At 55.6% G+C, this 22,990-nt stretch overlaps 11 protein-coding genes across 11 annotated transcripts; 6 read left to right on the top strand and 5 right to left on the bottom strand.

Moving 5' to 3' along the window:
- Positions 1–109: 109 nt before the first annotated feature.
- On the top strand, positions 110–1,771 carry PHSY_006904 (hypothetical protein; the record flags this gene model as incomplete). Its single annotated transcript, XM_012337500.1, has 1 exon — positions 110–1,771. The coding sequence occupies one exon, from the start codon at positions 110–112 to the stop codon at positions 1,769–1,771; it is 1,662 nt and encodes a 553-aa protein (XP_012192890.1).
- A 226-nt stretch (positions 1,772–1,997) lies between these two features.
- On the bottom strand, positions 1,998–3,092 carry PHSY_006903 (hypothetical protein; the record flags this gene model as incomplete). Its single annotated transcript, XM_012337499.1, has 1 exon — positions 1,998–3,092. One exon carries the CDS (start codon positions 3,090–3,092, stop codon positions 1,998–2,000), a length of 1,095 nt encoding a protein of 364 aa, XP_012192889.1.
- Positions 3,093–3,529: 437 nt separating this feature from the next.
- On the bottom strand, positions 3,530–3,844 carry PHSY_006902 (hypothetical protein; the record flags this gene model as incomplete). The annotated part of the gene is made up of 1 exon (XM_012337498.1): positions 3,530–3,844. One exon carries the CDS (start codon positions 3,842–3,844, stop codon positions 3,530–3,532), a length of 315 nt encoding a protein of 104 aa, XP_012192888.1.
- A 373-nt stretch (positions 3,845–4,217) lies between these two features.
- Positions 4,218–4,559, top strand: PHSY_006901 (nod factor export ATP-binding protein; the record flags this gene model as incomplete). The annotated part of the gene is made up of 1 exon (XM_012337497.1): positions 4,218–4,559. The coding sequence occupies one exon, from the start codon at positions 4,218–4,220 to the stop codon at positions 4,557–4,559; it is 342 nt and encodes a 113-aa protein (XP_012192887.1).
- A 1,888-nt stretch (positions 4,560–6,447) lies between these two features.
- Positions 6,448–6,840, bottom strand: PHSY_006900 (hypothetical protein; the record flags this gene model as incomplete). The annotated part of the gene is made up of 2 exons (XM_012337496.1): positions 6,448–6,671; positions 6,828–6,840. The coding sequence occupies 2 exons, from the start codon at positions 6,838–6,840 to the stop codon at positions 6,448–6,450; spliced, it is 237 nt and encodes a 78-aa protein (XP_012192886.1).
- A 186-nt stretch (positions 6,841–7,026) lies between these two features.
- Positions 7,027–8,253, top strand: PHSY_006899 (hypothetical protein; the record flags this gene model as incomplete). The annotated part of the gene is made up of 1 exon (XM_012337495.1): positions 7,027–8,253. The coding sequence occupies one exon, from the start codon at positions 7,027–7,029 to the stop codon at positions 8,251–8,253; it is 1,227 nt and encodes a 408-aa protein (XP_012192885.1).
- Positions 8,254–8,841: 588 nt separating this feature from the next.
- Positions 8,842–10,091, top strand: PHSY_006898 (hypothetical protein; the record flags this gene model as incomplete). Its single annotated transcript, XM_012337494.1, has 2 exons — positions 8,842–9,411; positions 9,702–10,091. The coding sequence occupies 2 exons, from the start codon at positions 8,842–8,844 to the stop codon at positions 10,089–10,091; spliced, it is 960 nt and encodes a 319-aa protein (XP_012192884.1).
- Positions 10,092–10,726: 635 nt separating this feature from the next.
- PHSY_006897 (likely protein kinase) lies at positions 10,727–12,013 on the bottom strand (the record flags this gene model as incomplete). The annotated part of the gene is made up of 1 exon (XM_012337493.1): positions 10,727–12,013. One exon carries the CDS (start codon positions 12,011–12,013, stop codon positions 10,727–10,729), a length of 1,287 nt encoding a protein of 428 aa, XP_012192883.1.
- A 253-nt stretch (positions 12,014–12,266) lies between these two features.
- On the top strand, positions 12,267–12,542 carry PHSY_006896 (hypothetical protein; the record flags this gene model as incomplete). The annotated part of the gene is made up of 1 exon (XM_012337492.1): positions 12,267–12,542. One exon carries the CDS (start codon positions 12,267–12,269, stop codon positions 12,540–12,542), a length of 276 nt encoding a protein of 91 aa, XP_012192882.1.
- Positions 12,543–15,415: 2,873 nt separating this feature from the next.
- PHSY_006895 (alpha-mannosidase) lies at positions 15,416–18,865 on the bottom strand (the record flags this gene model as incomplete). Its single annotated transcript, XM_012337491.1, has 1 exon — positions 15,416–18,865. The coding sequence occupies one exon, from the start codon at positions 18,863–18,865 to the stop codon at positions 15,416–15,418; it is 3,450 nt and encodes a 1,149-aa protein (XP_012192881.1).
- A 1,528-nt stretch (positions 18,866–20,393) lies between these two features.
- Positions 20,394–22,345, top strand: PHSY_006894 (GDP/GTP exchange factor; the record flags this gene model as incomplete). Its single annotated transcript, XM_012337490.1, has 2 exons — positions 20,394–20,406; positions 20,490–22,345. The coding sequence occupies 2 exons, from the start codon at positions 20,394–20,396 to the stop codon at positions 22,343–22,345; spliced, it is 1,869 nt and encodes a 622-aa protein (XP_012192880.1).
- Between the last annotated feature and the right edge of the window lie 645 nt (positions 22,346–22,990).

The raw sequence follows: 22,990 nt of genomic DNA, 5'->3' as shown, positions 1-22,990 counted from the left end.
GTCGTTTAGAAGGATTGCAAAAGTGCATCGCTCATCTCTCTTCCGGCAAGCTATCTGAAGAGGCGCTCCTCACACACACTCTTTCACCATGGCGGGACGACTCGGCGGGATGATGCCCAATGCGCCCATCATCTTGTTGCGCGAAGACACCGACATCTCACAAGGAACATCGCAGCTTTTGCACAACATTGGCGCATGCGCTTCCATCGTATCTTGCGTCGCCTCGACACTCGGCCCTCGCGGCATGGACAAGCTCATCGTCAACGAACGTGGTCAAGCGACCATCTCCAACGACGGCGCCACCATCCTCAAGCTGCTCGATATCGTCCATCCTGCGGCCAAGACGCTCGTCGACATTGCACGTGCTCAGGATGCCGAGGTGGGTGACGGCACAACGTCGGTCGTCCTGCTTGCAGGCGAGATGCTGAAGGAAGCTAAGCCGTTCATTGAAGAAGGCGTGGCTCCACATATCATCATCAAGGGCTACAGGAAAGCGGTGCAGCTTGCAGTGGAAAAGATCAAGGATATGGCCGTTACCATCGACAAGTCGGACAAGCAGGCATTCTACGATCTGCTGATCAAGTGCGCCGGTACCAGCATGTCGTCCAAGCTCATCGTATCGCAACGCCCCTTCTTCAGCAAGATGGTCGTGGACGCCGTCACGTCATTGGATCAGGACGATTTGGACCAGAGCTTGATCGGTATGAAAAAGGTACCTGGTGGAGGTATGCAGGATTCGCTCCTCGTGCACGGTGTCGCTTTCAAGAAGACCTTTGCGTATGCTGGATTCGAGCAGCAGCCAAAGAGCTTCACCAACCCCAAGGTTCTCTGTCTCAACGTCGAGCTCGAGCTCAAAGCCGAAAAGGACAACGCCGAGGTGCGAATCAACGAGGTCTCCGAATACCAAGCCGTCGTGGATGCCGAGTGGCAGATCATCTTCAACAAGCTCGAAGCCATCGTCAAGACCGGTGCCAAGGTGGTCCTCTCCAAGCTCCCCATCGGTGATTTGGCGACGCAGTACTTTGCCGACCGCGACATCTTCTGTGCCGGTCGTGTACCCGCCGACGACATGAAGCGTGTTGTCCAAGCCGTCGGAGGCTCGGTGCAAAGCACCTGCTCCGACATCAGCCCGGACAAGCACCTCGGAACCTGCGGCAAGTTCGACGAGCGCCAAATCGGAGGCGAGCGCTTCAACGTCTTTGAGGAGTGCCCTCAGGCCAAGACGTGCACGCTCATCCTCCGTGGTGGTGCCGAGCAATTCATCGCCGAGGTGGAACGCAGTCTCCACGACGCCATCATGATCGTTCGACGAGCCATCAAGAACTCGCACGTCGTCGCTGGAGGTGGAGCTACCGAGATGGAGCTGTCCAAGTACCTGCGCGACTACTCCCGTACCATCCAGGGCAAACAGCAGCTGATCATCGGTGCCTTTGCCAAATCGCTCGAGTGCATCCCGCGTCAGTTGGCAGACAATGCTGGGTTCGACGCGACCGATCTGCTCAACAGGTTGCGCATGAAGCATGCGCAGGGTGCTCAGTGGGAAGGAATCGACATCGACGCCGAGGATACGGCGAATCTGATGGATAAATTTGTGTGGGAGCCGAGTCTGGTCAGGATCAACGCTCTGTCGTCGGCGGCGGAGGCGGCTTGTTTGATCTTGAGCGTCGATGAGACGATCAGGAATCAGGCGAGTGAGAAGGCTCAGCCCGGTCCCAAGGCTCCTCCGGGAACAATGCAGAAGGCGATGCGTGGGAGGGTGCCTCGTCGTTGAATGCGGAGAGTCGGTGTGGGACGAGGTGTACTTCTATCGTTGCGATTCCGTCAAAATAACAATCTCGTCATCAGTTACGAAGTGCGGGTCAGCCATTTGAGAGACATGATTTGGGTCTCATGAGGCTGTGAGAATGTCCACTTGCTGAGCTCCGTTGCATTGCGAATCCTTGACTCGTTTATGGTGCGATCCAGATATGCCCTTCCGTTCACTTCATCTTCCTGTGTCAGTTCCATCTCCAGTCCCTCTCAAACTCATCGAACTTGTCCTGTATCCTCTTCCGATCCTCCGAATCTTTCCCTGTCGCCTCATCCGCATTCTTCCCGCTCTGGCTCTCCAGAAACGTAGCATCCAGCGTCCTCCTCGCCAGCTCAAAAACCTCCCTCTCACCCAACCCAAAACTGTCCATCACCAACCTGTACTCGTTCGACAACGGACTCCCGAAAACGCCACTGTCATCCGTGGAGATGCAGCAGATCGTTGAACCCTCGCTTTTCGCGTTATGGTGTATTCCAAAGTGGTGATCGGTCAACTTGCCAGTGGGTATGGAGTTGGAGAGGAGGTTTGAAGTGAGACACAGCTCTATGGGGATGCTGCTTTCCGTGAGACGCGCGAGGTTGGGGGGGTCGACGAAGCAGCAGTGACCGAATCGATCCGGGTGGAAATCGAGCATGGAAGAGAACTCGGTGGGGTTGAGAACTTCTCCCGCGTGCAGTGTGATCTTCAAACCGAGTGAACGAGCGTGGGTGAGGGCGGGGAGGTAGGTGCCGAAGTCTCCTTTCGTAGGATCGCCGGATAGATCTATACCGATCACTCCTTGGGAACGAAACTTTGCAGCAAGAGATACAATCTCGTAGGAGTCCGAGGCAGTGTGTTTCGCACGATCGATCGAAAGCAACAGCCTCAATATCACCTTCCCTTTCTCCAAACGGTATCGATCAAACCCCCGCAAAACCGCCTTCACATACCCCTCTAAATCTCCCTCACCCATATCCCTCGGCGTACTCCGAATCTCCGCGTACACCACTCCATCCTCCTCCATATCCTCCCCGATCTCGTACGCTATGCGTTCAACATCCGCGAGCGTAACGACGCACGAATGGATGATACGAAACACATCGAATGCCTCGGAAAGCGTAGAGGGGATGTGTGAGAGGATGCGCGTGGTGGAAGGATCGACGTTGCGCAGGGCAGCGAGGTGGGAGAGGGTAGAGCGTCGGATGCTGCCGTTGAGGTGGGCGTGGAGCTCGATCTTGGGTAGCGAGAGGGTGAACTTGGAGATGCGGGAGGGAGGGGTTGAGCCCGACGCGGGGGGCGTCATGGTGGAAAAGGATGATGAGGAGGAGGGAAGAGAAAGGGTGAGTCTCAGAGGGGCAGGGGAAGTTAAAGCTCGCTTATTTTGGAGACATGTCCCTCGACAAGGGGATGGCATCAAGGGTCTAGCAGCCGACTGCAGCTTGTGACGCTAGGCCCGTGGGTGATCTTTCGTGCTCAGCCCGGATAAGGATGACAAGCCGGAAGTGGCGATTGCACTTTATCAGACTCAGTGCAGAGCTTGTCTGTCAGCGAGAGTTTGGAACAACTTGACGGCAGACGATCAACGCTCCCAGATCACCTCACTCATGCACGCGGAGCGCACCTCTTGTCTCAAGAGAAGTGATCTCGACCTTGCGAAAGACCGGTCAGACATGTCGGACATCATCGCTCTGAAGAGTGCACTCGGAAGGTCACCGATGATATGATTGCAATTGTGCCCTGTTACGAAGAAGCACCTTTAATCTGCTGATCACGCACCTCGCTCACCACATTCCCCACCACCTTGTAACCCCTCGGAGCCTTCTTCGCTGCCTTCCCCGGGTCCACAATTTCTCCCGCCTCATTCACCCACACCGCCTCCTGGTCGCTCAACAGCATCTGATCGGCCTGCTGCAGCCTCCTGACATTCTCAACATGAACGAGCTCCTTGACGGCGAGGATGGCACCTGCCATGTCGGCACCGATGGGACGGTAGACGGATTGGAGACGCTTCTTGAGGCCGAGGCCTTGAAGTGTGCGGTTGATCTTTTCGGGCATTCCGATGCCGGATCGTCGCAGCGTGATGCGGTAGTGTGTGGGTGGGGCGGATTCCGTAGAGGAGGAAGAGGTTGCGAGGGTGGGTTTGGCGGTGGAAGAGGAGGATTCGTGTCGGATGCCCCAGGCTGAAGTTGAGATCGCTTGGCGAGAGAGGCTCGACCTGGCCTGCCCAAAGGCGTTGCGTGTGAGGAAAGACATTTTTTGGCGTGATAGATTCGACCAACGAAGTGCAACTGTTTGCAGAGATGATGGTGAAGATGAGAAGAAAGCAGTGCGAAAAAAGTGTCAGTCAGGAAAAATTAAGAAACCGCCGTCCTATTTCCACTTTCCTTCGCGTCTGCTGCCGCCTGCTTCATTTTGCCCCTCTCTCGCAATGCAACTGCAACGAGCACAACGTTGCCGACTTTTCAGGAAACCAGACTTTCGACCTTGCGAAGACGCGGCACTCAACTTCACTATCCCATCCAGACGTGGGGTTCCAAGCTCGAATCGGCCTCGGAGCGTCTACAACGCAGGAGAGTCCGACCCCCGAAAGGAGGCCGGTCCCATCGACCACGGAGACGCTCTAGCGAGGGATGAACATAGGACTCGCCCATCGTCAGACAGGACCTCTACGAGGACAAAAGCACCAGCAACAACCGCGGTCTCCTCTGAACTCGAGCTGCCTCAAGCACCAGAACGAATTCCAGTACGAAGCTGCGTCGAGCGAGATTGAAACCGAGTCGTTTCCGTTCGCTGTGTCCGTAACGAGACGTAAAGGAGCACACAGACCGCCCGCTCACGACGGCTCTTCCTAATGCTTATCGGTTTATACTTGAGTAGCTCATCACGTTGGTCGGCAACGTCGTCTCCAGTGGAAGCGTGCGAGGGGCGTCGAGGAGGAGAAAAGCAGGAGCAGCAGACCAAAAAGGAAAGATCAAGGGTATAGGCAGCATGGGAACTGGGAATTGCGGTACGCACCGTGCAGGAGAGGGTCCAGAACAGTGCGCCCTGGAGTGAATCTATTGTACAGAGGGAGGACTGTTCCATCGCAAAGGTCCGTAGAAAGGGTCAGGCAAGGCGTTCGATGAAAAGGGGAACGGGTGAAAGCAAAGAGAAAGTCAGCGACCTATCTTTGATATTTGCTGGGATCACCCTCCCCGAAAGCACATGTGACTTCTGAGCAGACTGCGAACCGAAAGACCCAAAATAGAGGAAAAAATGCCCCTCAGACTTCCAAGGAAGGTCTGCAAACCCTCATCGGACCAGAGCCGGCTGCGATCCAGACGATACAAGCGATTCGAGAAGGCGGCACTGGCCACACCGGCTCTCCTCTGTGAACAGAGGAGGGTTCGTGCCGTGGACCTCTTCCGAAGAAGATGGCCGCAAACAACTCATATGAATCTCTCGCCAGGAGAGCCAAAATGCCCCACCCCCCTAGGGGGATGCGAGGGTCCTAGAGTGGAAACTGCGAATTTGGTTGGATACCAGGTTTATCATCGTCGGAGGCGTTTGGGTCGGCGGATCCGTGTCGTGACCCATGTGGTCGCAATTGACTGCAAATGTCGAATGTGCTTTCGGAGGCGTCACGGGGTCGCGTGATAGAGGTGAACACTTACGCTACACGTCGGAAGGTGAGAGCTCGAGAAGAAGCGCGTTCACGAGATCGAACAAGAGGGTCGAAGTCTACTAGCCAGAGACACAGCGAGGAAAGACAGCGGAGAGGTCAGCGTTGAGTCCTGCTTCAAAGTTGATGGCTTGCGATGAGGAGCCAGATGTCGCGCGCGGGGTGAGGAAGCCAGGTCTAGGTTGTCGAGCTGCGGTGCAGGCGTCAACAACGAGGAGCAGGGCGTGTCCATCAGACAGAAGTGTGCTGGCATGCACAAAAGAATGAATAGAGCTCGCTGCGAAACGAGCTTCCTTATCGTCTCGGCATGGTCGTATAGGCCGGGGAAAGGAGTGAAAAGTCATCACTGGAAAAGGGGGTGGAAAGGGAGATCGGCGCGACACCTAGCCGTCCAGCTTGTGGCCGGAAATCGAGGAGACACTTACATTCAGCACTGTGATCGACGCACTCGTAAGCGGTTTGCTGTACAAGTGGTCGATGGTGGAAAGGTAGGGAATAACGGAAGGGGGGTATCTGGTGGGATGGAAAGGAGTGAATACACGTTAGCCAGCGTGACTATAAGTCGACTGCTGCTGTTTCTGTCTCGCAAAAAATCTTCCCGCACATAGCTTTGTTTCTTGTCTTTTTTTTTCTGGCTCTGCAAACCGCAGTCTCGAAAATTCTTCCTGAGACGCGATCAGAATGGACATCTCGTACGTATGCCGCCTGTTCATCAAGATTTGCTGAGTTTATAAGGTCTAACATTGTTCGCCTATTTCGAAATGCATGCATGCTGGCTATTTTGTGGGCAAGCCTCACGTCATCCCCAAAGCACAAGATCCGCACAATGCTAAGCAACAGATGATGCTCCTGCAGCCGGTACACCAGTAATTGATTTCGTTGACTTATCGAGAAATAAGCCTCAGCCGCCACTTGATTGAACACCATCTGAACTTTTGACATCAGCTCGGCCGCTGTTACGATCCGCGGTCACCATTCATTACTCGTACAATACGGGCTACCCTGGAGCTCCATTAAGGGTCTCCACCGCCGCACCAGGACACAGGACCTCGTGCCCTCGGAATCCGAGCTTCCACAGCCCCCAGCCGGAAAGCAAGGAGCGTTCCACAGTTCCAAAGAATTCACCCGACGGGCCTTCAGCGTCGAAATGAAGTCGATGCACCACAGCAAGAGCGCCTATCTTGAAACCGTCCTTACTGCTGCGCATCGCATACGCCATTTCTGAATATCAGCCCGACAACAAACAGTCAAGGTTTGCGGGTCGATAGCGAAATCATCAACCTCTTCTCTACAGGCCTTGCCTTCCCATAAAGATCATTCAAGGCTTCATACCCTCTGACGCTTGTACCACACGTCATCGCCTTCGTCGAAGCTTACTGCGGCTCCGCATACACCCCGTCACAAGTCGTCGCGGGGGCAACAATCCGAGCCTCCGTCAGACGGCGGCCGATTGGTTTCGAGGTGGAGGTTGAGTTTGGACTGTACCTGGACAAGCTCGACCGACTGAGCCTTTTCGCTCCTTCGCCACTCACATCACCTCTTCTCCTACACATCCACATCCGCCCTTCATCATACCATGAGCTGGACACAGAGTACGGTGATCGACCTCACCGAGGAATCACCGCCTGCTCGCACGCATCCTGCACCGTCAACATTGGGCACTGACACCCACATCCTCGACTGGTCTTCCGGCTCCCGCTCCGATCGACCACCGGCGCATAGCGGTACCCGCAATGCTGCCTCTTCCTCCAGTGGTACGGATCCATTCAGGCATGCAGCTGCGCCCATCGTTGTCGGCAGCGATGACGAAGATGACGACGACAACAGCTTCACCGTTACGGGTCTTTCTGGTCCTGCCAGAAGCTCTCATCCCCTTCAAAGATCCTTATCATTGGATCAACACCGCTTGCATCGTTCGTCTGCTGGACCTTCTACGTCAACAACCTCGTTGCGCTTCCACGATGGCATTGGCCGCGGGCCCCATGGCGCTGGATCACGCATTTCGCAAAGCATAGGTCTTCTCAGCTCGTCTGCGTCCGCAAGACATCCGCTGCTACCGCAACGACGCGCAGCGATACCTTCTACAACTACCACCACAGTACGACGCAGCACAAACGCCAGTCCCGACACCAACTACTTTCCGCGCTTGACCGAAGATTTTACCTTCAGCGGACTTGGCTACAGCCAAGTGCTAGGCAATCTGCTGCGCGGCTTGCACAACAGAGGACATCAGAACCAGCAAAGCACCGAGCGCAAAGTGCCGCAGGAGTACGACCCTAAGTGGACACACCCGTACGAGGTGCAGTCCGGCTTCACGCATAGTATCGTAGAACCGCCTGTGGACCTCGACACCTACTTTGACGACAAGGCCGTCGTCACCGGTCCCTTGCCCGAGACTACGCCCATCTGCCCTTGCTGCCGACATGCCCTGGTCACAGGTGCCAACGGTGATGAAAGGATCTGGGTGCTGCCATGTGGCCACGTCATTGATGGACGCTGCGTGGATCAGCTCAGCGGATTGGCGCCTCTGACGGACAGCCTTGAAGCAGAAGATGCCATTCAGTCCCGGGGCGCGGCCAAAGGCAAGGCCAAGGCTTTCGAAACCGTCGAGGATGAGCCGGCCGCCAAAGTCCCGAGAACTTCTGCGCGCACCCGTGCTACGGCCGTCATTCCGGAGGCCAAGGAGGCGGCGCCAAAGAAGGCGAAGAAGCCCAAACGCTTCGAATGCCCCGTTCAGGGCTGTGGGCAAAAGTGCACCAAGGAAGCTGGCAGCAAGTATTCCGCTTGGGAGGTGTTTGTATGACACTTCAGGCTGCTGTCGTCGTTGCTCTATACCATCATGGTGCCGCCGCACAGCATCGCGTCTGTTCTCCTTCCTGCCCTTCCTATCTACCACCTTACCCATGTCGTTGCTTCCCATCAGAGGGCCAGTCGCTCGCCCCCGTACGCCTTTGTCGCAAACCCATCTTTAGTCCCTCTCAGCATTTGTCTTGCATTCCTCGTTCCCATGATCATCTGTACTACTACGCATTTGCATTCTTTTCGACTCCATCATCATTGACACGTGCGCAGACGACTGAATGAGAGCGCGGGCAGCCAGGCTGTGGAGCGCGCCAAAATGTGCCTGAAACGCGTGTTGTCGCAGCTGAGTCTGGAAAAAGTGTTGGTTCGGCGGCACGCGCGCCGACCCCCTTTCCATTCAGGGTCCACCGAACGTGAGCATGTCGGCATCTTGCGTCTTGTCCGTCAACCACAAGGCGACCATCAACCTCTTGGCGGACATTCGAACAGTCGCTAACGCAGGACAAACAGATTCCAGTATTAGATAGCAAGGATGGAGGTGATTGCATCCGCATCGACGTCTGCAGGGGCAGGCTCGGTGGACAGCACTATGAGCCGCAAGACGAGCTCGACTTCGAGCACCGAGGATGCTGCGAGTGTGGGTGCTAGGGAGTGGAAGAAGCTGTTTCAGCAGATTCAGTCTGGTGCACCGCCGACGAGGTCGTCCCACAGATCTCTGGCTGCAGGGGATACGAGCAGAGGTCGTGGTAGAGGGGGCAAGGCATCTCGAGGTGGACATCGTCACCCTTCTCAACCGCAACGATACGACTCATCCTCTCTTCTCCCACTGATCCCTACCTCCTCATCCGATCCGCTCTCTCGGATCCGTCATCAGATCCTCACCACACCACTACCACATGACACCGTCCTGTCGCCAACCTCCACCAGCTACCGCAGCATCGTCTGGAAACTCCTCCTCAACATCTCGGACCTCGACATCGCCTCCTACCTCTCCCTAGTCGCAAAGGGCAAATCCCCTTCGCACGAAAAGATCCGCAACGACACCTTCCGAACCTTGGCTACCGATCAAGGCTTCAAGGAGCGGGTCAAGGAGGAGAAGCTCATCAGACTTTTGGATGCTTTCGTGTGGAAGTACCATCGTGGTAACGATGATGACGAGGTGGGAGGAGGAGGCGGCGGCGAGGGAGGGTGCTATGAGTTCAGCTATGTTCAAGGGATGAACGTTGTTGCTGCGCCATTTCTGTATGCGTGTCAGAGTGAGGTCGAGGCGTTCAGGTGTTTCAGTAGGTTCATCGAGGAGTGTTGTCCGTTGTATGTGCAGCCGACGCTGAGTGGTGTTCATCGTGGTTTACAGGTATGTTTCCCCCTTCTCCCCCTTCTTCTCTTTCCTTCCAAGGCATCGAAGCATTCACTAACCTTCCTTCATCCACTCTCCTCCCTCCTCATCAGCTGCTCGATTCATGCCTGGAAATCCTCGATCCCCCACTCTACACCCACCTGCGCTCGAAAAACCTCTCCGCCGAGATCTACGCCTTCCCCTCCGTAATGACCCTCTGCGCCTGCACACCCCCTCTCCCCGAAGTACTCCAACTCTGGGACTTCCTTCTCGCCTTCGGTGTCCACTACAACGTCCTCTGCATCGTAGCACAACTCCACATCATACGTCAAGATCTACTCGACAGTCAAAGCCCCATGAAACTCCTCCGCAACCTCCCACCCCTCGACGCGAGGAAAATCATAAACGTAACCGTAACCCTCGCAAGAGACATACCCCAAGATCTGTTCGTTCAACTCGTCAAACATCCCTATCACCCAGACAGCGTTGTTGGCTTCACTTAGCTACCTTACACTCGATCGTGTATTCTGTCAAAACACTCGCGTTGAATATGATAAGACAGTGTCGATCACGTTTGACATACGAGTGCATATGAGGGCTACATCATAAGAGATTCTTTCAATGGCGTGTGGAGAGAATGGCAGAGAGAGAAAAAGGGATGAGAGGCTGACAAGCGGGAAGAAAAGGAGAGAGAAAGAAAAGATGCCTTGAGCAGAGGGGTGATATGTACAAGTTTGTTGAGGATGTCCAGCTCGCTTGGGTTGGAGCGGTATCGATGATGGGTTTTGGTGGTTCGTCTTGCGAGTATCTGAGGTTGCAGTATCCGTCCAAGGCGAAGGATGACAGACGAGGTCGAGCTTTGCTGAGACTGTTGCTTGGGCGGAGCAGGGATCCTGTCTGACGATCACTTGCTCACGCTAGCCCCTCCGACAGCGCAGCGCCTTTCACCGAGCCGTCGGATTTTCCGAAACCGGTTCGGGGAGGAGAAATTTTCCACGACCTCGCTCTGACTGAATCGACCGGCCTTCCCGACCGCGTCGCTCCCCCCGAGTCTGCCCCTTCCTTGCGACAGGACATGGAACACATCGGCCCTCACTCGCTTCCTACCTGCCTGCCGCCGTTGTTGTCGGGGTTTTGTTTAGTCGAGGGTGACCTTGAGCGATTCGAGCGGAATGGGCTGGAAGTTGTGAACATCAATGCCGCGCGAAAGAAGCTCTGCCTCGGCGTGCTGAGGTACGAGTCGCGAGATGAGGTCAGGTCGCACAGAAAGCTCCTCCTTGGTCCAGTTGAAAAGGGGTGGAAGCTCGCGACCGTTGGGCATGCGCGCCTCCCCGGTTCGAAGCTCGTCGAAGAAGGGGTGGCAGAGCGCCTCGATGGCCGTAAGACGCGCGCTGGGAGTGTACTCGAGCAGTCGCGAGATGAGGTCGATGGCATCGGGAGGTGTGCGTGGGCGGAAGACCTTGGAGAAGGGGTGCGGTCGAATCTGGGGGAATTTGTGCTCCATGTAGTTGGGGTTCATGGTCTTGATCTGCTCTCGCGACGGCGTTCCTAGCACCTTGATGATCTCAACAAGCTGGTCGATACCGCTCTCACCGGGGAACAGTGGTTGCCCTTGCATGAGCTCGGCCATGACGCACCCTGTCGACCAGATGTCGATGTTGGTCGTGTAGTTGGTGGCACCAAAAATGAGCTCAGGAGCTCGGTAGTATCTCGAGCAAATGTAGCTGACGTTGGGTTCGCCTGCAATGAGGATCTTTGCGGAGCCGAAGTCGATGAGCTTGAGTACGCCAGAGGGGGGGTCGAGAAGCAGATTTTGCGGCTTGATGTCACGGTGGCAGATGCCGATCGAATGAATGTAGGCCAGACTGCGCAGCAACTGGTACATGTACAGCTTGATGAGCAGCATGGGCATGGTCTGCTTGAGCTTGGCGTAATGACGCGAGGCGCGGTAGACCGTCTCTGGCACGTATTCGAGCACAAGGTTGAGGAACACCTCGTCCTTCTTGTCGCCGTTTGAGTAGAAGAAGGCTTTGAGGTCGACGACATTGGGATGCTTGACGATCCTCATGATCTGCAGCTCACGATTCTTGAAACGCTTGTCCTGCAGGACCTTCTTGATGGCAACCTCATCGCTTTCTTTGCTCGAACCTTCTGCCGATTCTGAGCCTTGTGAGACGAGCTTCGCCTGGAAGACGACACCGAAACTTCCGTTGCCGATGACTTTGCAATTGGTGTAGGCGATTTCTCGCTGGTCGCCCGTCTTGCCGTCAGAGGCAAGCACCTTGATTACCTTGTTGGGGTCATCGAGCGCTGCGATCGATGCACGAACGGGAGCAGAGGCATCGAAGAAAAGACAATCAAACAGAAGGCGGGGGCAGAAAAAAATGGTCAGCAAATCATTCGTAGTGAATTGGTGCAAACGCATCGTCGCCCTGCTAGCTCGACCTGGAGCATTGCCCTCGTTTGTCGAACAGACATCGAGCGCGCATCATGATATGCATATGCCCGTCGCTGTAACGGAACTTCCGCGTGACACAAGTGCGAGCTCGTTGCGCCGTAGTAAAGTGCGTAGTGGGCGGCGAGTATGATGCGACGTGGGGTGACTGTGCAATAGTCGCGAGAGCCGAAACTTGTGGTACCTACGATTGAGCTTGACGCCGTTGAGCGGCGCGTTGGACATGACTGTAGCGTGGACAAGCGTGTATGACCTGATGTGTCACCAGATCACCTTTGTTCTTGGCTTGATTGAGGTGTCGTCTGGTAGAATCGCAGTTGTGCGAGAATTTCAGTGCCTTTCAAACTGTGAGTCGTCGATTGCCTATCTTCAGGATGGGTGCGGTGGCTCCGAGGACGGTGCGCGAGACAACGAAATACACTGGCTAGCAGTTGGTGATCAAGGCGAGAAGAACGACCCGGTGTTGAGCAGGCCCGAGACGTGCAGTGTCGTGCGCTGAATGCAGCAAGCGGTGGTCGGCGGGAGGTGACGAAGATGCGATGCTTTGCAAGAGGACGACCCAGTCGTGACGAATGGTGATGCGCAGTAGGGTAAGAACGATGCGAATCCCGTATGACGCGACGTAATGAATGAAGTATGCGTGATGGTGATGGTGGAGGAGGAGGAGCTGACGGTGATTGCAGGTGCAGATGGAGTTGGCGACCGAGTTCGGTGAGCTGTGCACTGACTCCCCCGCCCGCCAGCCAAACGCGGACCGTGGCGTGGACCGTGGAGTGTGCAGAGAGACTGAATGCAGTCTGACTGTAGAACTCAGACAAAAGACAGAGACGCAGCCGAGGAAAAAAAACACAAAAAAGGGCCAGAATCCAGCAACCAGCAGGCAGAGACTCCAACCCAAAAAGAAGTGGAGCTGGAGCTGCTGTGTGTCCGCTTTTGACGTGTTGCAGCCAATCAAGGATGGAGGGAGGGCGAGAGCGAGGAGTGCTTTAGGCAGACGAGCAGGGCCAGCTTAGAGCACACAGAGTCGTCTTTTCCTGCAAAGTGGTAATTGGTCTGTTGTCCGTGCCCTGTCGCTTTCTCCCTCTCTCTCTGTCTCCTCCCCAAAAACCAACCGTTGCTGGCGAGGCTACAGACCACTCACTGATCTACGGCCCGCAGAGACTGAGCGCAAAATGGACTCGAGCCAGTATTTTCCTGCAATTTCGCATATTTTCCTTTCGCTTGCACTTGAGCAGAGGATCTGTCGCGGTCAGCGGTCGCGGCTGACATGGGATAGAAACTTGTGTGAGCAACTCTGTATTTTTTGTAACGCTTCTCTGTATCTGGCGCTGTAGGGCATTTCGAAATTGTAGACCAGAGGTCCAGCCTCAAGGCACTTCTGTTTGGCTCGCTCCTCCGCTACTTGGTCAGGAGGATCCAATGCTGTTGACATCTCAGCTTGGTCACCAGCACCGTTGTCAGATGTAGCTGCCGGATCACCGATTGTTCGGAGTATTACTAGGGCACGGCTTTGGACGGTCCAACGTACTGGCTTCGATTGAAGGCAGTCCGACATCGATGGCAGTACAGTCAAAAGGGGGAACAGACGAAAAGGGTATCTGTGCAATTCAAAATGGCGTTTGAAGCCTTCTCTGACCCTCCTCCTGCTCCTCGTCCTCAACATTTGTGAGTCTGGATCTAGAATATGGGTCCACGCGCCCATTTTTTAGGCCGCAGCGAATTCTCCGCACTTGGTACTTGGTCCGAGCTTTTCCCGAGCCCGTTGGGCAACCATCATCGCAGTCCCGAGTCATGGCGCTGCTCGTGATCAGAAATGTTGATGTCAAAAGACTCCATGCTGGCCGATCTTGATTGAATGGAAGTCAACTCCGGACGCCGTGGTCGAGGTCGCTTCGGCCCACGATCGTCTCGCTCTGCAAGCGCTGGCCGCTCTTTGCACGACTTCAAATGCTTCCCTCCTCCGGCACCGCGTGACGCCTTCTCTGGTGGCAGTTCAACGGAAGAATGCCGCCACACGAAGTAGCGTCTCACTGTGCCCTCGGTGGATAGCGAGATAAGAGCAACGGCCTGCTGTCAGTGTGTCGTGAACCTCGAAACAGTGTGCCCATCATCAAGAAAAAAGAATCTGGTCGGCTGATGACTTCTGGGTTGCGCCTCAACGCCCTCGTGACCTTGCACACAACATTGACTGAGCGAAGTGTTGCTCTCCAAACCTGCGCGCGCGCAATCATACTATGACACAAAGTTGGCCCGCCAACAGTCTTCCGGAGAGAAGTCTAAAATTTCTCGAACGTGTTAAGCCGATCACCGACAGCCTTAGGTGTCGACAATTGCGATGGAGCCTCAGACGCTTGCTGCTGTATCGCTTTGCATGTTGACCGGATGGATTCACGCCTTGATGGCACCGGATCTCGATGCCGATCAGATGTCGTCCGGAAGAGTGTAGTAGTCTCCGTTACAGGCGCCAGTCTGAACGCCCAACGTCGTGGGAACCTTGTTCGTCCAGATTGAAATCGTCGAACATTGATTGACACTATCGGCAGATCCGGCGAAGCTGCCGAAATGGATCTTGATGGTGTGAGTATCTGTCACTACCTGTGCGTCTTGACCGTTGTCAATCACCACGAATCCTGATGCATGTAGAGGGAAAATGGTGTTCTGACTTGTCAGTGCCACTTTCGAGGTCCAGATGGTCGTATTGTATATCACTCACCAGCTCCATCTGGTGCAAGGAAGCCCTGAAAGCTAGGCGTATTGTGGACACGCTTGAGCACTGCGGGAGAGGCTTTGAAGCACAGCCGTAGCGAATTGTACTTTGAACCCTGACCCGTGCAGTAGTCGGCCCAGCTGTTACCGGGAGAAGTTTTCAGCCATTCTCCAGCGACAGTCCCAACAGAGGCAAACGCGAGAGCAGCAGCGAAGAAAGCGGTCTTGATCAGCATGCTGGATTATCTTTGGACAGGGAGCCTTTGGAAACTGTCAAGGCAAGGTACAGTATGTAGATGGGGAAGATGAAGGGAGTCACGATCTGCGACTCGAGCTGCAGTCCTTTTATCCAAGGTGGTTTGCACAGCCGCCCTCATCGACTGGAGGGACCGCACTCAGAGAGGCTAATTTCTTCCTATGGATGGTGGGTGGATAGGAAGGGAAGTGAGTAGGGGGACACAAGTGCCACTAGACCTCAATCGGATCTCCACCTACCATGCTGAATCAAAGACATGGCGTCACGCTGACCCACCACGAAAGCCCACCAACTTGGTTTCACATGCGTGCCCTGACCATCGTACAGGTACAATGACGGTTCGGCAGGCTGCTTCGTGCGAGGAAGAAAAATGTCATTGCAAGAGGAACGATGCCTCGGGGCCGTTACATCTAAATGGAAATCTTAATCGTCTTGATCTCAAACGGTTTGAAGTCAAGCTGAACCAGCGTGTTGTCGTCTTCGTCTGTATACGTGTTGAAGTTGAGCTCGTCCTTCTTCCCCTCGTCGACGTCTTCCAACAAGTTGGTAAGGTTGACATCCTTGACGGGCAACTTGATCTTGATCGTCGGTTTGGCGTGCGCTCCCAGCGACTCGTAGAGACGCACAACAATGCCAAACGATTTCGAGTCCTTGGGCTTTTGGCCGTAGTATTCAAAGTCGTCTTCGGCACGCTTGATCGTATCGATGACGGCACCGGCGCGGGTCGAGTCGACGATCTCAATGGGCATCTGCAGGTCGCTTCCATTGGTGACGGCGCTTCGCTCAAGTGTAGCGATGTCGATCCGAGCTTGACGTCCGTAGTCAACATCAAAGCGAGCGTTGAAGACTCGTGCTACCTGAACCACCTTTCCTCTACCGACACCACCTACGTGGGGGTAGAGTGCAAAAGCAAATTGGTGCAATCCTTCGTCCTCGTGTGCATCCGGGTACGTTCCCGCCTTGAGCAAAGACAGCCTCATCAATCCTCCTTCGACGCTGTATCCGTACTTGGATTCCGTCAAGATTGACAGACCGTAATCCTCTTCTGAGAGGTCGGCGAATCTGTGACCGCAAACCTCGAACTTGGCCGCTTCCCAGCTGGTGTTGCGCGTGGTAGGACGTTTGGTGATGCCGAACTGAGTCTCGAAGCTGGCAATGTCGGATCGAAGGCGTGTAGGAACATTGAAGCGCAAGAAGCGATGCTTCTCCCACCAGTCGATCTGAGTGTCGAATCGCAGCAGCGGGCGAGCGTCCTTGCTGTCGACAAGGGGCACTGCCGGAAGAGCGTCGAGGACGATGCTGACATTGACGATGCTCTGGCCGAATTTCGCCTCAAGCGCAAGACTAGCACGCCAAGGGCCGGCCTCGGCGATGCGCACGTTGGTGAAAGGAATCTCTTCCTCGGTATCGAGCGAGTAGAGCTCGGTCTCCCAGTTGTCAAATTGAGGTGGGTAATCCTCCGAAATGGCGAGACCGGCGGTGCGACCACCCTCAATGAGCTCACGATCAGCGAGACGGTCATAGATCGACGTGATCCGACCTTTTGTGACCTTGACAGCGATGGCCGGGCTCTGTAGGAGGAAGCTGTTGTGCTCCAACTGTTCCACCTTGACCATCTGCGACTCGGTGAGGGAGCAGCTCTGATTATCCACGACAGTGGCATGACCCCTACCGTTGGCGTCTTCGAGCAGCAGAAGAGCGCTCTGACCAGCCTTGCAAAGTTGCATCGACTGGTGTGAGAGTGCAATCGCCTCAGCACGCGGCATATGGCTGGAAAGCTGCACCTCGACGAGCTCGCGACGAGGCACGTCCAGCGAGTTGACAGCCGTATAAGCGCTCTTGCTCGAAGCGATCACCTCCTCGCCAACGCCAAGAGCATTGAGAGCCTGTCGCCACAGCTTCTTGCCCTTGATAGCCATGTCGGCGTACATCTCCTCCAGGTCGTCGTAAACCTTGCGAATGGAACTTCCTGGCAAGCAGTCGTGGAATTGATTGAGCAGCAGCGGTTCCCAGATGGCATCGAGCGCCTCCTTGGGGTACTTGTATCCGCTCACCTTGATCGAAGCCAGTGTGGTGAGCCACTCAAGCCTCTGCATGAAGGCCTCGAAGCGTCGATTCCATTGCTTGATGGAGCCATGAGATGTGTAGACACCGCGGTGGAACTCGAGATAGATCTCGCCAGACCACGTCGACAGGCGGTTACCATTGTCGGTGACCTTGCGGACGTGCTCGAAGAAATCCTTGGCGGAACGTCCATTGTGCAGACGGGGCATGTCCTTGAAGCCGTTGTTGTTGACTGCACGAGCACGTCGCATGCGTTCAATCATCTCTTCCGAGGGTCCTCCGCCGCCGTCTCCGAAGCCGTAGAGCATCAGCGCATGGGGCTGAACCCACAGATCGGCGTTGTTCTTGACACCACGCACGATCTCTTCGACGTAGCCTCTGGAGTCGTAGTTGTTGACCGGAGTCATGTGAACGATGATCTGAGTGCCGTCGAGTCCGACCCACATGAGGGTGTTGTGAGGGAAGCGATTGATGTTGTTCCAGCTGAGCTTCTGGGTGAAGAAGTAGTCGCAGCCGGACTGGCGAGCGAGCTGAGGGATCTGAGCGTTGTAACCGAAGGTATCCGGGAGCCAGAAGATGTCGCATCGCTTGCCAAATCGCGAGAGGAAGTAGCGCTGACCATAGAGGAACTGACGAGCGAACGCCTCGCCGGACGGCATGTTGGCATCGCACTCGACCCAAGAACCACCGATGGGCTGGAAGCGGCCGTCTTTGACGTAACCCTTGAGCTTATCGAACAGCTTCGGGTACAGCGTCTCGAGCCACTGGTATTGCTGAGCGGTCGAGGCCGTGAAGCGATGTTCGGGGAATCGATCCATGAGATCGATCTGCGTCGACCAGGAACGCGCCACCTTTTGCTGTGTAGCCGAGTAAGGCCAGAGCCAGGCGCTGTCGATGTGACTGTGGCCGAGACTCCAGATTCGAACGTCTTCACGGCCTTCGACCACGTCGCGGTCGTAGATGGTCTCGATATTCTCGTCCCAATCCTTGCCGAGGATCTCTTGAGCAAGCTCTCGGCACTTGGTGATGCTGTCGAGGTCAGCTTTGCGGAAGGTGTTCTGGATCTGGTTGGCGACCCAGAGCGCACGGTTCTGAAGCTCAGTGTCCCTGGGCAAGTTCTTGACACAGCCTACGAGATGCTCAAAGTCCCACATCAGCTTCCAGGCTTCGGGACGCTTGACTACGATGTCGCAAGATGCCAGGCCAAAGTAGCGATTAGGGTCGGGATCACCAGAGCCGTCAGCTGGCATGCCGAACATGCCGTTGGCAGTGACTTCGATGTAGAAGGTGATGCCGTGGCGATATTCCGGCTTGAGTGGGAAATCGACACGTCGCTTGTCGCCTCCGCCAGTGATGCCTTGGAGGGGAAGACCATCCTCGGAATAAATGAGGGCCTCGCACTCGGGATCAAACTCGAGCTGAACCCACTCCTTCTTGACCCAATCCTTGGGGACGGTCAGCTTGAGCTTGAGCCAGTGGTTGGTCCACGAAGGACCGAACTTGATGCTTTTGTCTGCCTTGACGTACGTCTGACGCTTGGCTTCGTCGAACGAGGGCTTGGCGCCTGCTTTGGGTGTCCAGCTCTGAATCGAGACATACTTGGGATCGTCTGTACGAGCCTCGAAGAGAACCGAGGCGAGATTGTAGTCGCCAAACTGACCACCGATGAACTCGTCCAGCCGGCGCTCGTGGACTGAACGGATGAGACCGGCTCGTACTGGACGTGATTCAGCGCTGGCGTGGGTGGGGTAGTCCGGCGACTTGGAGGTGGCTTGTAGCCTGCCGTGTTGACACATGGCTGCGCAGATGTCACGCCGTGTAATGCTCACGAGCGACTGAGGTAAAGTAGGCTGTGAGACGATCGCGATGGTTTAAGAAGACAAAGCACAGGGTTCGTGTGGGATCGTTCTCCTGGCAACGCAAGCCTCGCCGCCTTTCTCGCTTCAGCGGCTCGAGCTCTGCCGGAGCGAAGGCGGGATCGACATTCGTTTGAATAAAGTGTGGGGGATCTGTGCACAACGACGCAGGGTTTCGCAGCGCCGTGCCGCACTCTCACACCGACATCCGCACGGACCCTGAACACCCACTTCAGCTTGCATAAACGTGGGCTTGTCTCCACTCGGCGAGCGTGTGCACGGCGCGCAAGATGTTAGATTTCATGCGATCCCCTTCCGCGCTCAGGCAGCGAGGTCTACGAACGCAGACAAGCACATTGCCTGAGACAATCTTGGTCAAAGAATTCATTGAGGGGGTATGTGGGTAACTCGATCATCAGCCGCACCAGAGACGATATTCGGAGGTCGCTCAAAGCGATAAAGAAGTCAATGCCTGCGCTTGGCTCGCAGGCCAAGCATTCTACGGATGCGGGTGTTGACACTCGTGGAGAAGAACGCATCCTTGATGTGTCCTTTCTGTAGAAGGCCGAATGGAGAGCAGGAACAGCCAGGGAAGGGTCAGCAAACTTGAAGGGGATCCCAAGCGCGCGGACAGCCCCTTCCTGTGACCGGGTCGGAACACAGGTCCGCTTTTAAACGTACCTTGAGCAGCTGCTTGCGTGCGTGAGCCCTTCCTTCGCTCGTAGTCGAAGGATTGTTCAGAGCCGACTGGCAGGTGGTGCACGGAACGATTAGAAATAGGTAGAGTGACGATACATCAGCGTGGCACTTTTCGAAGACTTGGTGCTCGCTACTCCTGGCTTGCAACTCACCACATATCCTGCAATGACCCGTTCTTTGTCAGGGATGTGCTTGTGTGGTCGATAGGTCATGGTTGCGTTGATTGCTAGATGGTGTGGAAGGTAGAAGGGAGGCAGTACTAGGCTGAGGACTGTTTTGTATTCTTCATAGCAAAAGCTGGCTAGCAGTCAAGACAGCCGAACGAGGGCTGCCGAGGCACGACGGCTACGCCATCATCGAACATGCTCTAGAACCTCACTTTCGGGCGTCCAATTCGATTCAAATCGGCGTCTGTGACAGCTGTCGAGTTCGCACACGCAGCTGCTCTGAGTGTTGGTCCTGCGGTGTCAGAGCCGGAAAGATCAACACTACCGCACAGCGCGTAATCGCAGTCATCACGTGTGGAGGCTTGGTGTAATGTGGCCGACTGTCTCGAGCGAAAATCAAACATGACCAAAACATTTTTTTCCGATGCGCTTGGGTCTCTTCTGCTTGAGAAGAAGTTGAACCAATTCATTCTCAGCCTCTCCAACACGCATTTCAGAGCAGCAACGTCTCTCCTCGCTCATCTTTCCTTCTCACCCATCCGCATCCGTACTCAAAGTCGTTCATCCGTCTTCGTTAGGATCTCGAATCACATTGAAGCACGATGGCGCCAAAAGGTAGGTTCGAAATCGCTCGTCTCGCCGTGTGAGGCTTTCCAACGTTGCTGACCCGCCGTCCCTTCTCGCACTGCAATCAACAGCCCAGTCAAAGGCCACAAAAGCCACGGCAAAGTCGGCTCCAAAAGCGGCGTCGAAGGACAACGGAAAGAAGCCGGCAACCAACGGAGTCAAGGTCGAGGCTCCAAAGCGTGGCACCAAGCGAGCCAAAGAGGTGGATGAGGAAGAGGACGAGCTTCGAGAAGACGATTCTGAGGCCAAAGATGCTGCGGCTCCGCTCCCCGATGTGAAGAGACGCAACGGAAAGGGACGCGCTGCATCGACTGAGCCCGCAGGTGATCTCGACATGACCGACGGAACGGCGCGTCCGATCAAGCGCAGTCGACGCGCTCCCACACCTGCAGGCCCTATCAATTCGGTTCCGCGACCCATTCAACCTGTGCATGCCGGCGACGTGACCGAAGGCATCGCCGTCGAAGTCAGCAACGGCACCCTCACTACTGAAGGAAAGGGAGCAGTGCTACCTCGAAAACTCTTTGTTTGGGGATCAGGTGATGCCGGTCAGTTCGGAGTCGGCCCTCCCGAGGACGACAAGCCGAACAAGCTTAACAAGCCAAAGCCGTTCGGCAACAAGGAGATTTCGATGCAGATCGATGATGGAGACTTTGGTCAAGGCGGTATTGAGGTGATCGTCGGCGGTGGCATGCACTCGGTCCTGATCGACAGCCTTGGCCGCATCCTCACTTCGGGTGCCGAGGACTACGGCACACTCGGACGCAAACACCGCGGCGATGCTGGCGATGCTGAAGAGTCGTACTTCAACTTTTCTCCCGTCGAGGGACTCTCACCTACCGGCAAGGGCGTCAATCCCATCGATGGGAAAGAGGGTGATGTCGAAAAGTATCGTGCGACCAGGGTGGCTTCTGCCGACGCTGCCGGGGCAGTGCTCGACGATCAGGGCCGCCTTCGCTCTTGGGGATACTTCAAGGATGGCGAGGGACGCGTCTGCTTTGCGGACTCGGACGCGCCGGGCCGCAACAGGGAGCAGTGGTACCCCATCGCTTTGCCAGGTATCGAGAACGAGACATTCGCGGCAGTGGCAGCGGGAGAGAATCACTTCCTCGCGCTCTCGCTCAACGGAAAGGTCTACTCGTGGGGAACCAACACTTGCTATCAGCTCGGCCGCAGCTCGAACCCGCGTAGGGTGGCTCAGAAGTTTTCCACGGGCGAACCTCCAAAGGAGTGTGACCTGACACCCACACCCATGGTCGGTCTGGCGGAGTGCAAGAGAATCTTTTGCGGCCTCACCAACGGTTTTGCGGTAGAGAAGAGCGGCAAGGTTGTCGGCTGGGGATTGAACACCAAGGGACAGACAGGAACCGGCTTGAAGGCATCCAAGATCTCCACCCCACACGTCATTGCGTCGCTCAGCCCAGTGCGTCACAATGGTGCCGAGGTGGTACAAATCGTAGGTGGCAACTTCCACACTGCCTTCTTGCTTTCAAACGGCGAGGTTTACATCTGCGGCGACAGTGACGAGGGCAAGCTAGGTCTTTCGGCCGGACATGCAGCTCTTAAAGGTGCCACTGCGTCCAATCCGATCGTCGTCCGCGAACCTACACTTGTGCCGTTCCCAGCACCACCTTCGTGGGCACCCGAATCGGCAAAGACCAAGGACGGCAAGACCAAGATCGTGGCGCTCAGTGCCGGCATGCGCTTCACGCTCGCATTGGCGGCTGACGGCACCCTGTACTCATGGGGTACGACGTCGGACGATGCGCTCGGTCACCCAGCGGACGATGTTGGCGGAAACCAGAGCAAGGATACACCCACAGCAATCGCCATGCCCGGTCAGCCTGGAGCCTGGCGCATCATGGCCGCTGCCACGGCTGGTCAGCACTCGCTAGCCATCGCTGTGAAGCCGCCTCAGGACGATTGACCCGACATTTTCTTGTAGCTGAAAATCGCCTTTCGTTTCGATCTTCTAGCATAATCATCAATGTGCTCATCATATATTCGTGCCGATTGAATCAAGCATTGCGAACATATACGAGGTGCACACTCCCACGTGATCCGTCGTTTGAAGATTTCTTGTCTGAGCACCGGCATCGACGGAAGGCACCGGCACTGTCAATCCATTCAATTCAACAGGAGCGACTGACTGCAAAAATATCGTGCCTATGAGAGATGGGCCGGGAAGGGTCGAAGTTCACGGCGTTCAAGGTCTGATCAGCCGGTGAGAATCACGCTCACAAGAGCCGGAAGTTCAGCTGACAGACGCCGGACTATGCAGCGGCTTGCGGGCGCGTAACGCTGAAGCGGACGGCGCCGAATTTCTTGTTCCGAATCCACCTAAACGTTTCAACAGACAAAGAGGAAGACCCTGTGCAGCCGGGTCAACGATTTCAAAGTTCGTCCTGTCAGCTGCAACCACATGCGCGCATCACTCGCTTATCGAACCGGAACAAGGTCCGATCGACTTTACACTGCAGGTTTCAAGGCGATCGTGAAACTATAGTCGATGAGCAGAGGAGATGAGATCAGGTCGATTTGGCAATGTTGGTTCGGGTAGGTTGTGATGGGT

The sequence above is a fragment of the Pseudozyma hubeiensis genome, assembly GCF_000403515.1.
Source record: "Pseudozyma hubeiensis SY62 DNA, scaffold: PHS68, whole genome shotgun sequence".
NCBI lineage: Eukaryota > Fungi > Basidiomycota > Ustilaginomycetes > Ustilaginales > Ustilaginaceae > Pseudozyma > Pseudozyma hubeiensis.
Note: the sequence above shows the minus strand (reverse complement) of the source record. Positions and strands in the feature narration are given on the sequence as shown.